General features: G+C 46.2%; 1 protein-coding gene across 1 annotated transcript in view; it reads left to right on the forward strand.

Moving 5' to 3' along the window:
• Positions 1–12,971, forward strand: part of dapk1 (death-associated protein kinase 1) — a gene marked incomplete at its 5' end in the record, with an annotated part of 59,022 nt that overhangs the window by 32,314 nt on the left and 13,737 nt on the right. The window contains 8 exons of the mRNA XM_080851964.1: positions 337–435; positions 659–757; positions 1,628–1,726; positions 2,207–2,404; positions 3,744–3,941; positions 5,066–5,164; positions 10,228–10,305; positions 11,179–11,395. Of these exons, the coding sequence (XP_080708090.1) occupies positions 337–435; positions 659–757; positions 1,628–1,726; positions 2,207–2,404; positions 3,744–3,941; positions 5,066–5,164; positions 10,228–10,305; positions 11,179–11,395 (1,087 nt within the window). The remainder of the gene's footprint in view (positions 1–336; positions 436–658; positions 758–1,627; positions 1,727–2,206; positions 2,405–3,743; positions 3,942–5,065; positions 5,165–10,227; positions 10,306–11,178; positions 11,396–12,971) is intronic.

Here is a 12,971-nt window from a genome sequence, read left to right on the forward strand (position 1 = left end):
CTCTCTATCTATCTCTCTCTCTCTCTCTCTCTCTCTCACAACTGTGAGATGGGGAACTTGCAATGTAGCAATTAAGTTTCGCTGTGTAGATGATCATAAACGATTTCACCCTAATTGTGTGGGAATCAAACTCCCTCTCCCTTACTCACTCACTCTTTTTTTCTCCTCTTCTCCAAAGTAATTTTCTGAACCTAATGATGATGATGAGACTGTCATACCCACTATAGCATGAAGAGATGAGTGCACTCCTTTGCTGATATGTCTCTCTCTCTCTCTCTCTCTCTCTCTCTCTCTCTTGTGTGTGTGTGTGTGTGTGTGTGTGCTAAAATATTTCAGCATGGAACGCCCCCCTTATTAATTGCAGCCGGTTGCGGAAACAACCAGATCATTGATGTGCTGATTAGAAAAGGAGCCGAGATCCAAACTCTTGACAAGGTGCAACCCTTTTTTACACACACACACACACACACACACACACACACACACACACATGCAAACACATCGCTATCCCCACGTTCCCTGTTTTCCCATCACCTCTCACCATTTCAATATTGCATTAGAATAAAGTCCTTAATGGAATATGGAGCAAATTATTTATCTATGTGAGCATTACAAGAGCCTTGAGAAATGCCTCTCTATCTTTCCCCTGGTCTCCCAGTCGGGGGCAAACGCTATCTACTACGCAGCCAGGCATGGCCACACGGAGACCTTGAAATTCCTCCATGAAAAGAGGTGCCCTCTGGACACCCAAGATAAGGTATGGCCCATCCACATACACACACTAATAGACCTGACACACACACACACCCATACAGGCAGACGTACACACACAAATTCACATGTGCAAACACTCATAGACCCAAATGAGTACACATAAAATAAGGCTCATATGCAGATACCCTCATAAACCACAATTGCACATAGACACTTACTTCAACAAACCAAGCACATACTGTACATACACGTGTGTGTGTGTGTGTGTGTGTGTGTGTGTGTGTGTGTGTGTGTGTGTGTGTGTGTGTTTTTTTGTTGTGTGTGTTTTTTTGTTTGCATTTGTATTCACAATCCACTATCAAAGCCTGCTTCAGAGCCTCTCCATGAAGGTCAGCTCTACTTCCTCCTCTAGCTCAGCACAGTTTCACCACTCTTCACACTCGCTTGCTCATAGTTGCCATGGCTACGGCGCCGGGCTCTGCGATGCAGTCTGTGAAGAGTGTGTATGTGTGCAGGTCTCCATGTGTTGTGTGTTTTGAAGTGTGTGTGTGTGTGTGTGTGTGTGTGTGCTTGTGTGCAGTCGGCCTTCCAAAACCTGGTTGGCAGGAGCTGCGGCAGAACCAGCTCAAACGCGCTTTGTCAAACTGTCACCTCATTATGGGATGTAAATGGTCCTCCATACCTCCTCCGAGACTGACATTAGCACTTAAGGGCTGGTCAGCACCAGCATCTGGCAGCAGTTAGTGTGCCCATCAGCGCTCTCTCTCTCCCCAGTACTGAAGGGCCTGCAGGTGAAACTGTGCATCTTATGTGTTCCTGTTCTTCTATCCTCCATCCGTTCTCCATCTCTCATTAACCTCTTCTTGTCCTCCACCTCCTTCTCTCTGCCTCCCTCTCTTTCCCCATCTTCCAGTCAGGTGAGACGGCGCTGCACGTTGCTGCACGGTACGGAAACGTGGACGTGGTGCAGTACCTTTGCAGCATCCATGCCCACCCGGACCTGGTCGACAGGGTACGTAACCCAAACGCAACCTCCGTTCACCACAACCACAAACCGGGGAGGGTGGTGGGATGGGGCTGGGGCTGGCGGACTAAAAGGAAACATTCATAACTTTTTGTGAAGGAATATATTTACTCCCACTTCCCTGGGGTTAATTCCATTTCGGAAAGACTATACTAGACTAACTATAGAGGTAAATACAGTGAAATGTAACACGATTCGGCATTTCATAATATATGCTGTAGACCACCCACAAATGGGGATGACAAGATAATTGATTCCCTGACCCGAAGCATTCTCTCTCTACCATGTCATCACACTTTGATCATACCTGAGTTATGCAACTCTGCTCTGCCATCATCCCACTCGTGAGATGATGACGCACCGCGCGGGCTCCGAGGTCCAAGGTCAACTCTCCTGTGCCCACCAATGTCTCTTACTCTCTCTCTGTTTCTCTGTTTCTCTCTTTCTCTCTTCCTCTGTGTGCCACAGGAACAGGAAACGCCGCTGCACTGCGCGGCGTGGCACGGCTACTCGTCTGTGGCGCGCGCCCTCTGCGAGGCTGGCTGCAACGTCAACGCACGCAACCGTGAAGGCGAGAGCCCCCTGCTGACGGCCTCGGCCCGTGGCTTTAGGGACATCGTGGACTGCCTGCTAGAGCACGGGGCCGACCTGGCCGCCACCGACAAGGTGACGCAGTGACACACACTCACGCAGTATAAGAATAAATATGTGTTCTGGGACACTGTTGACTAGCTACTAGTGTCAGTGGCGAGGTGTGTCTGTAACACACAGAGAAGCATACTCATGTAGTTATATTTATATACACTCACACACACACACACACACGTGTATACACCTATAACACGCATATACTCAGTGCCATTGTGGACCAGCTTTTGGAGCAAGCTTTGCCTCCACCATACTGACGCATTTTGGTGTTTTTAATACAAACAAACATATGTACCATAAGTGTGTTTATATGAATGCGTAAAAGTACAAATGAGCAAACACACACTATACTATTCATATGTCACTAATTCATACATGGATATTAACAAAGATGCATGGCGGTACAAGGAAACGTAAAGCACTCATTATCTTGAAACTCACACAGTGCAGTCCACCTCCATCCTCCTACAACACAGATGCACACACTGGTGAATACACACTCAAGCAAAGGTGTGATGCATCTCCCACAAACATACACACACCTCTCTCTCTCTCACTCCCTTTCTCTTTCTCTTATACACACACACACACACACACACACACACACACACACACACACACACACACACACACACACGCACACACACACACAAAGAGAGAGACTCTATTAAAGGCTTACCTCCCACACTGAGAGGATAATCAACTGTCAGCTACTGTGATATAGAAGACCTTATAGGACCTATCACAACTACCCTGTAGCGGGGATAATTGGACATTATCCCTGAGTTCAGTGTGTTTCTAAATGTGTGTGTGTGTGTGTGTGTGTGTGTGTGTGTGTGTTTGTGTGTGTGTGTGTGTGTGTGTGTGTGTGTGTGTGCATGAGCGCAGGAATTGGGAGAGCTGGGAAATAGTGTGTAAATGTTCATTGGTGTATGGTTAAAGATGCATTTACTCATGAAGAGATACATTTGTGCTTGTTTAGTGATGGATGTGTTTGCTTTTATGGGCAGGAGTGTTTGTGTGTGTGCGCGTGTGTGTGTGTGTGTGTGTGTGTGTGTGTGTGTGTGTGTGTGTGTGTGTGTGTGTGTGTGTGTGTGTGTGTGTGTGTGTGTGTGTGTGTGTGTGTGTGTGTGTGTGTGTGTGTGTGTGTGTGTGTGTGTGTGTGTGTGTGTGTGTGTGTGTGTGTGTGTGTGTGTGTGTGTGTGTGTGTGTGTGTGTGTGTGTGTGTGTGTGTGTGTGTGTGTTTGTGTGTGTGTGTGTGTATGTGAGGTGTATGTGGTTGGTTTTATGTGTGTGTGTTTCCATTTAGCCCATGTTCACGTCTGTGTGTGTGTGTGTGTTTGTGTGTGTGTTGCAGGACAGTCACAGTGCACTGCACCTGGCCGTGCGGAGGTGCCAGGTGGAGGTGGTGAGATGCCTGCTTGCCCACCACTGCCCCGCCGACCACCAGGATCGCCATGGTAACACCCCCATCCATATCGCCTGCAAGGATGGCAACCTGCCAGTGACCATGGCGATCTGTGCTGCCAAGGCCAACTTGGACATCCCCAACAAGGTGAGTCACCACTTCCTATCAGGGTATCATGGCAATGGCATGGCAGGCCAACAACAGGATCTCAGAGCAGGTCTGTGTTAAAAAGGGATTGTGTTTTTTGGTGCTCTTACTGTGAAACCTTTAGTTTGGTTTATGTTCCTTTGGTTAGCGTTATGTCTTTTTGGTGCTCAACTTTAAAAACATCCTAAAAGCAACACTGGCATAAAGGCGTCAAAGTCAGATGGAGTCAAATAAAGTTTCATTTTCAGATTAGTTGAAAACAGAACATGTGCAGATAACTCAGAAGTGCTTCGCTTGAAAATGATAGTAGGCTCTCTGCAGTAGCACTGGCGGTCTGGCAGTGATTGGAGTGCTTAGTCCCACTCATCCGCAAAAGAGAGAGAACACATCAGAAAAAACACTTTTGTCTTCTGGCATCTCTCACCCCCTGTGGGGATAATGCATTGTAAGCAGGCCTTCCATATCTGCCCCACAGCCCTGCCCCAGTGGGTAAAATAAAGAGTGCTTGGGTTGGGGGGAATAATAGGTTTGAGCTTGATTGCCGTTCCGAACATCGCCAAAATGTCTTTTTTTTTTCGATCAGCATCGTTACGCTCGAAAAGCGTATCTGAAGTGGCACTCGCATTTGTCAGGAGCTCACACTGGTTCTTATCGAAGATGGATGGTCCGTCATTCAGTATTTAAGTTTTGTTCGGGAAGGGCGATGCCATTAGCCCGGAACTGAAACAGGCTTGTCAGCACCTTCTTCCAAGATCCAAATTGAAACATGGTCGCAACCCCAACCCCCAGCACCCCTTTATTGCAAAGAGAGTTGTGCTGCAGACAGAACTGAGGATTCAGCAAACCTGAAGGCAGTTCTTCTTTTCTGTTTACCCCCAGAGTTAGAGACATTAAGAGGAGGAGACAAAAGGAGACAAAAGTAAAAGAGACAGAATGACAGGGCCATTAAAAGTTAGCAGAGAATGCTTCCTTTCTGTCCGTCTGGTATCTAAAACGAAACAAAAAATACACAATGTTTTGTCAGCTCACTCAGACAGAGGTGTGTGTGCGTGTGCATGTGTGTGTGTTTGTGTGTGTGTGTTTGTGGTAATCTGTGCTTTTCTTTTGTGTTTGATCCTCTGCAGTTCGGAAGAACCCCTCTGCACCTGGCGGCCAACAGCGGGGCTCTGGAGGTGGTGCGCCACCTCTGTGTCACCGGGGCCAACACAGACGCTGTTACCAACGTATGTAACCGCAATTCATTCCTTAAACACTACTCGCACTCGCACTCAAACTCACTCACTCTCGTGCTTACTCACTCACTCTCGTGCTTACTCACTCACTCTGGCACTTACTCACTCTCCCACTCATTCACTCACGCACTCACTCACTCTCGCACTTACTCACTGTCAAACTCACACACTCACTTACTCTCGCACTTACTCACTGTCAAACTCACGCACTCACTCACACATTCACTCAGGCACTCACTCACTCACTCCTTCACACACTCACTCACACACTCACAATCACGCACTCCCTCACTCACTGACGCACTCCCTCACAAAACACATCCAGGTTATAATGTCAGGTGTACCTGCAATATCAATAGGGATGTCATGGGCATAATCTTCATTTTTTTAATCTGACAGAGAGGGGAGAAAAAGAAAGTTGGAAAGAATAAGCAATAGTGAAAGGAAGAGTGGAGGAGGGAGAGAGAGATATTGAGACATCATGAATGGCGTCACTGTGGTCTAGTAAATTCCCTATTTTGTTATGTAGACATAATAGGAAAGAAACATCAGGGGAGTGGAGTGAATCACCGCATAAATGCAGTGTTGATTTAGTGTGCATGAGGAGACTAATAACACACTTTCATTTCCTCTCCTAAAACACCATTTATTTACTGGTGTGGGAACATTCATGTCCATATCCATGTTGTGAGAGTGTGTGCTCAGTCTGAGAGGAAGAGAATGAAAACAGAGGTGGCTTTTCCATTCGATTGGCATCCTCTGGACGTTGGTCTATGGAGTTCTAAGCACTCGCACTCGCACTCGCACTCGCTCTCTCTCTCTCTCTCTCGCTCCCTCGCTTTTACCCTCCACTCTAGCAGTTGAACAGTGAATGTGATCTGCTGAAACATTGATCGTTCATGTCTTAAAGTCATTGCAGGGAGGGAAAGAGAGGGAGAGGGAAATGGAAAGGGGGAATCTGTGTGTGTCTGTCTGTGTGTGTGTGTCCTATTGTACAGTATATGTACATTCCACCATAGATTTTTTGACTGCAGTTTGGCTGCAGTTATGGGCTTCCTGTCTTATATTCCTCTTTCATCCGTCAAGAGTTGTGTGTGTGTGGGGGGAGGGATACATGTGGAGAGAGACTGTCTGCTCCTGTGTAATGTGTTTCAGCCATTCAGCAATTCTTTCTTTTTTTCCATCTCCCCATTAAGAAACTCCTATTTAAAGAGTGCCATCTCCCAGTGTTACTTCTGAGCGTGACTGGGGGAGACGGGAGGTGGCCACTAGGGGAAGTGGAGTCGGGGGGTGATGGAGGGGAGAAGGTGAAGGACTTTGGGGTTTGAACAGACAAGGGAACATTCCCAATCAATAACCTTCACCGCACTCTCATCCTTATGTCTGCTCTGGCCACAAAGGTCACCATGCTGTGATGGTGCGTGTGTGTGCGTGTGTGTGCGTGTGTGTGCATGTGTGTGCGTGTGTGTGCGTGTGTGTGTGTGTCTACATGTGTGTGTTACCCTCTGTCTTGACTAGGGTTGGGTACCGAGAACCGGTACCAATACGGCACCGGTTCCATACAACCGATACCTACCCGGACCGAAATGCAACGCAGATTTCGGTGCTTCCTTTCGGTGCCTGAGCAGATTTTTTTTTTTTTTTTTTTTTTATTTAAATTTTTATAATTTAACAAAACTAGCGATAGCTAACGAGATGTAACGTTAGTGGCGTAGATCTTTCTGAGTACGATCTGTATACTTTTTTGTGTTGCTAACAGATTTCGTGGGGCACATATAAAACTGCTCCATCTCCCAATGTAGACTCTCGCCTGTGTCGCTCACGCTGCATTCCGTATGGGACTAGTGGAAACGAGATTTGTGTTGAGTAGTTGCCATGGTAATGGGTTGACTTGCGTGTGGTTTCGGTTTCAAGATAAGTGTGGTTGTTCTAAGCAGAAGTTGGATACGCTTTATTAAACGGAGAGCTACCGTCTCATCCAAAGATATTCCTTCTCAATGTGAGTTCTTAAGAGAGCACTCGGACGCTACAATAACTGAAAATGTCAAAAGGTAAACGATCATAAGTGTGGCTGTATTTCGCACAAAAAGATTCAAACAACGCGACGTGCAGCATACAACAAAATTGCGTGTTTGGGGGAGAGAACTCAAGAGGCTCTGAAGCTCAACTCTTAAAGGGGCAGTACACATTCACGAAACCAGTGGGTTTAAATAAATGCAAACTAATTAATATTTTTTTTACTCTGAAGGCAAACATGCTCATATTTCTGCAAAAGTATTACTGAAGTGTGAAGTGTGTGTACGGAGTGTGTTATGTATTTATTTATATTTATTTAAGTATACTGTAAACAGTTGTTATAAGTTAATATACTGTTCATAGTTGAAGTTAAAAGGTTTGAAGCCAAGTGTTTTGTATTTATTTTTATTTATAGTATACCTTAAACAGTTAATATATTGTTAAATTTGAAGAAAACTATTTGCCTTGGCAATAAATAAGCCTAATGTCTTTAATTAAAAAAAAAAAAAAAAAAGTATCGGTTCTGGCACCGTTTAGGCACCGGTATCGTTTTAAAAGTATCGGTTATGTACCGGTATCGGAAAAAACCCAAACGATACCCATCCCTAGTCTTGACTGACCGGGTCCTCAGAAGCGGCTGGAATCAGTGGTTTTTCCCTCTGCCACCTGCCCTGTTAATATTGTATGAAGGCTGATGCACTATACATGTACATTATAGAAGGTCCCTTTGAGGATCTATAATTCATTCTTGGCAGCAAGGTCTGCACCTTCTGAAATAGTAATGCACTCACAATGGCTGAACTAAATCTCTATGAATTGTGGCAGGATACTACTATCCTTTATCTTTATTTCCCTTCATTTTATAGTGTTTATGACAATAGTTTTTCATTATGATAACATATGACTATATATATATTAATCTTCATTTGTCTTGCCCTGAGGCTGTTGTGTGTTGCTGTGGCCAGAGCAACCACATCTCGGGGCACAGATGATGGCTCCCTTAGTTTCAGTCTGTCAGCAGACTGCAGGAGTTAAGTGCCGGTGAGGACAGGAGTGCCAAGGCGCTCAACTCATCCTGGAAATAGATGCTCTTCGTTCCCCCACACCCTGGAAAGAGAGCACCTCATAAATCTATAGATGGTGACAAACGGGCTCGTCTGTGAGGGGCAAACAACAACAGGAGAGAGGAGGGAGGCAAAAAGCGAGAGAGGGATGAAAAGAGGGAGGGTAGAAAAAAAAGGTAGGGATGCCTCGTGGAATGGCAAGTAGAGGGGTGCAGTGGTGGCAGCTGTTTTGGTCGGGGCGCGGGGACGGGCAGCAGCTTGTTTTGCGTAATAGCACACGCTCATTACCACGCGCGGGTAATTACACTTCACTCATGAGCCGACCGCGCACTCGCTCTCGCTCTCTCTCCCTCGCTTTTACCCTCCACTCTTCCACTCCCCTTCCCCCTCACTGTTTCAGCTGCTCATCCTCGGCGTGTGTGAATATTGGTGTGTGCGTGTGTGTGTGTGTTTATGAGTGTGTGTATGTCTGTGTGTTTGAGATCTGGTGAGCATGAGCATGTGTTACATGAGTGTGCGTGTTTGTTTGTTGAAAATGATGATGTGTGTGGTTATATGAAAACTAGCAGATATGGACTTGTTCACGTACACGTGTGTGTGTGTGTGTGTGTGCGTGTGTGTGTGTGTGTGTGGGGGTGTGTGTTTTGGACAACATCCAAACACTGTGTTTGTGAATTTGAGAGTGTGTGTGAATATGAGTGTGTGTGTGTCTTTTTCTTCAAATATTCGAGTATGAGCATGTTCCCACAGATAGATGAGTGTATATGGGCCAGTCCAGTCATGTGTAATCAGTCTGTGAATGTATATGTGTGTGTGCGTGTGCATCTGGGTGTGTGTGTGTTTGTGTGTGTTTGGGGGGAGGATCATACCTCTGTGGGACCCACCACATCCTGCCTTGTGTGTGAGTTGTGTTTAACTGCAGCGCCAGCCTGTCTGATGTGGTGCTGAGTGAGATTGGCTCAGTGGGGTCGCTCTGCAAACTCTCAGTGGAGAAACACCATTTTGTGGTTAGCAAGTGCTCCTGTGGTCTCGGGGGGGGGTGTGTGTGTGTGTGTGTGTGTGTGTGCACATCCTTGCAGTGTGATTAGCCTGTATATGTTATGCAAATGAAAAAGGTGGTGAGGTGTGTGTGTGTGTGTGTCTGTGTGTTAAGGGGATGATGAGGTGTGTGTGTGGTGTGTGTGTGTGCGTGTGCGTGTGTGCGTGTATGCGTGCGTTCACAATCTAGCAATGTGTCTGCTGTATATGAAAACTGTGGAGAGGTGTGTATGTGTGTGTATTCACAGCTCACATGCACAGTGGTCTCCAGTACAGTGCGTTTCAGTCAAAGGCCATCATTAATTGACTATTTTCTGTGTGATCATCACGATAAGCCTGCCTGTCTGGCTGAGCTGTAATGGCCTTCCCACACTTCTAGCCAGTCTATGGATTTTCACACTCTAATGATCTTGTGCTCCTGTGAGCTCAGGGCCTCCGCCTGCCTCTGCTCCGGCAGCCGAGAGAAGAGGTGTGTGTGTGTGTGTGTGTGAGTGAGTGAGGTGGGAGTAGTAGACTGGCACACATCTGGCAGCACCTATTACAGTGCAGGAGATCCTGGCAGACTTGAGAAGAAAGTAAAATGTGAGTCTGATAGACCTGTCACTCACCCCGTAACATGTGACTCAAGACGTTATTAACCCCACGGATGTGCCATCTTGTGTGTGTGTGTGCAATGTCTGCAATATGTGCAATGTGCGTAGTGAGTTTCAGTCAGTGATGGCATTTGCTGGCCATAGTTAGCGCTAAGCTTGAATGCTTTAAATGTTTCTCCAGATGGCCAGATGACTTCCCTTCCCTCTGCTTGTTCCTGCTCCACCTGAGGGACCCCGCTGCTCATGTACCTCTCTGGTTCCGTGCATGTCCTGTCATGTTCTCTCAGGTTCCTTATCTGTATGCTCCAGTTCCATGATCCTCGTCTGTTTTTTTGTAACGCAGGATGGCAAGACAGCGGAGGACCTTGCTGGTGCAGAGGGTCACGAGCACATCGCACTCCTGCTGAGCAAACTAAAGAAGGTGAGAAAGCCATCTATCCTTTACTCTCTCTCTATCTGTGTGTCTGTGTGTCTGTGTGTCTGTGTGTCTGTGTGTCTGTGTGTGTGTGTGTGTGTGTGTGTCCTCTGCATTTGCCATTCTCTTTGGTCTGTGTAGTAACATGTCTTTATCAATCACAGCAGTGGACGTCATGTCCTACTATGAACCAGAAGGAGAGTATAGGGTGTGTGCAGAGTCCAACTATAATGAGTGTCCATGTCCTCATATTTTCTGTCTAAATCAGTATGCATATTCCAGTTGTAAACCCAGTTGGCACAGGCAGATTTAATGGTGTTTTTTTTTCACAATTATAATTGTAACAGTATTTAAATAAATTCTCAGGTATTGGCGGGTGACTCATACCTAATTACCCATACTCACACCTCTTTTACCAATTCATTTTTCTTGATGGTTTTGGAGACATTCTAAATGCTCTGTTAACACACTATGTAGGTCAGGAGAGTGCAGTTAGGCTGTGGAAGTATGCATGGGGTCTGTCTGACCCAGTCACACATCTGGTTAATTAGGTTCTGCCAGTGCAGTTTCGTCTTAATTGGTCTCGTCTGCTTTTTCGACGGTGTCATAAACTAATGGCTCCCACAATGCATTAATTTCATAAGCTTTAATGGCCTTGAGATTAACCTGATCCATAAAAATGGACTTCTTCCACTTACTTGAAATGATAACCTTGACTAAATGCAATTTATTTCCGTCAGAATGTTTCCCAGGCACGAGGCACTCCGAATCTGATTAGTATTCTTTTTCGGCAGCTTGCCATCAGGTTTACACGCCTGTGTTTTATTTTTCTTGCGATTGGCTCTGGTGAAATGTAAATGTCTGTGATTGGTCCCTCAGGACAACCATAAAGTGGGCTACATCCAGCAGCTGCGGTCCTCGCAGACGGCGCAGCCCCGGATCAAGCTCAAGCTGTTCGGGCATTTGGGTGCCGGAAAGAGCACGCTGCTGGAGTCCCTCAAGTGCGGCATCCTGCGGAGCTTCTTCAGGAGGCGGAGGCCCCGGCTCACCAACACCGCCCGCCACCCTGCCTCCCCCATCCACTCCAAACCTGCAGGTAGACAGGCTCACCTTTACATTCATTTAGTTTGCAGATGCTTTCATCCAACGCAATTTATGTCCAGCAAGATGAAGGGTTGGATAGCCAGGCAGCACATCTGCTGAAGAAAATGGTGTTGGCACTTTGCTCTACCAGTTTGATCCACAGGAAGATACTGACATTCACCAATCCAGCTATCGATATAGCACACAGTACCAAGAAATACCATTCAGACCCAGGTATGCTCAAAACACCAAAACACCAACCACCAACAGATAGAGCCCAGCACATCTAACACCCCCAGAGCAGCTCCCTCCATCTGGACTGGCAGTGTCACAAATAGTTTATTTGAAGCAGGCTAGCTATTATCAAACTCTAACTAAGACCTGCTAGCTACACTTATATAGTCTGGCCAATCACATGCCCCTCCATGCCAGGTGCTTCACTTCAGGAGGTAATTGGGTTCAGTTCACTGACCCAATTGTATGGCTACAAGCTCAGGTTCTCCCCCAAGCATATGATTTATTGCAAAAGGAAAGCAGTACAACATGAGGCTACTGTTAAAAAAACAAAACAATTGTGTATTAGTGATGATCGAGACTGTGCTGGCTAATGCATGCATCTCTGGTTCGATATCTCCTCTCCTGTGATGGACATCTCCTGGCACTGTCTGACCTCCTTTTGGCTCCAGATAGAGCTGGCAGCTATCCTAAACCTCTCAGCTGCTCAGAGCTCATCGAGGGGAGACAGTCCATGTCAAAAGCGCTCTCTCTCTCGCTCTCTCGCTCTCTCTCTCTCTCTCTCTCTCTCTCTCTCTCTCTCTCACCCCTATTTCTCTCTCTCCAACATCTCTTTTTCTCTTGGCCCACCTTTCCTTTCTCTCTTGCTTTTTTTCTTCCTGTCTGTCCTGTTCTTTTTTTTCTTTTTCTCTTTTCTTTCCTCCCTTTGTGTCAGTTTATCTCTTTAATCTTAGTTTCTTTGCACCTCTGTATACCATATAGATGTCTACCAGAGATTGTTGCCATCTTCTAAGTTGATGAAGCTCGACAGAGTTCTTTGAGTCGTGCTGTAGCCTCTGTCTTCACTTCTCTCTCTCTCTCTCTCGCTTGCTCGCTCTCTCTCTGTCGGAGGCGCTAGTTGGCATAGCTGATGAGCGAGACATACGCAGCGCAGTGTGACAAACACATTCCTGAGGCGAGAAGGGGAATGCAGAACCCAGGCCACTGTCAGCAGCAGTGCCCCTAAACACATCTCTTTAAAAAGCCTTTCTTTTCCTCAGCCTTAAAATACCCAACATGTGTGAGGATGCAGAAAAATGTGAACACATGCTGAAATTCTGTGAGAGGGACAGACAACACATTTTATGTTTTATTGGATGTCAATGTAGACTAATTTGGTTTTGTGGGGAGCAATTACTAGCAAGAACTAGGCTATTGTACATATAATACAGTTATAGAAAGACAATACTGTGGAAGTAATCATTTCAGCCAAACTCTCTCTTGGTTTAAGGTGGTCTTACATGATTGTGTTATGAAACACATTTGTACACTCATGTGTCATGATCTGCCACCCTCCCAGCATCTGCAGTGTCGTA

The sequence above is a fragment of the Sprattus sprattus genome (genome assembly GCF_963457725.1).
Source record: "Sprattus sprattus genome assembly, chromosome: 15".
NCBI lineage: Eukaryota > Metazoa > Chordata > Actinopteri > Clupeiformes > Clupeidae > Sprattus > Sprattus sprattus.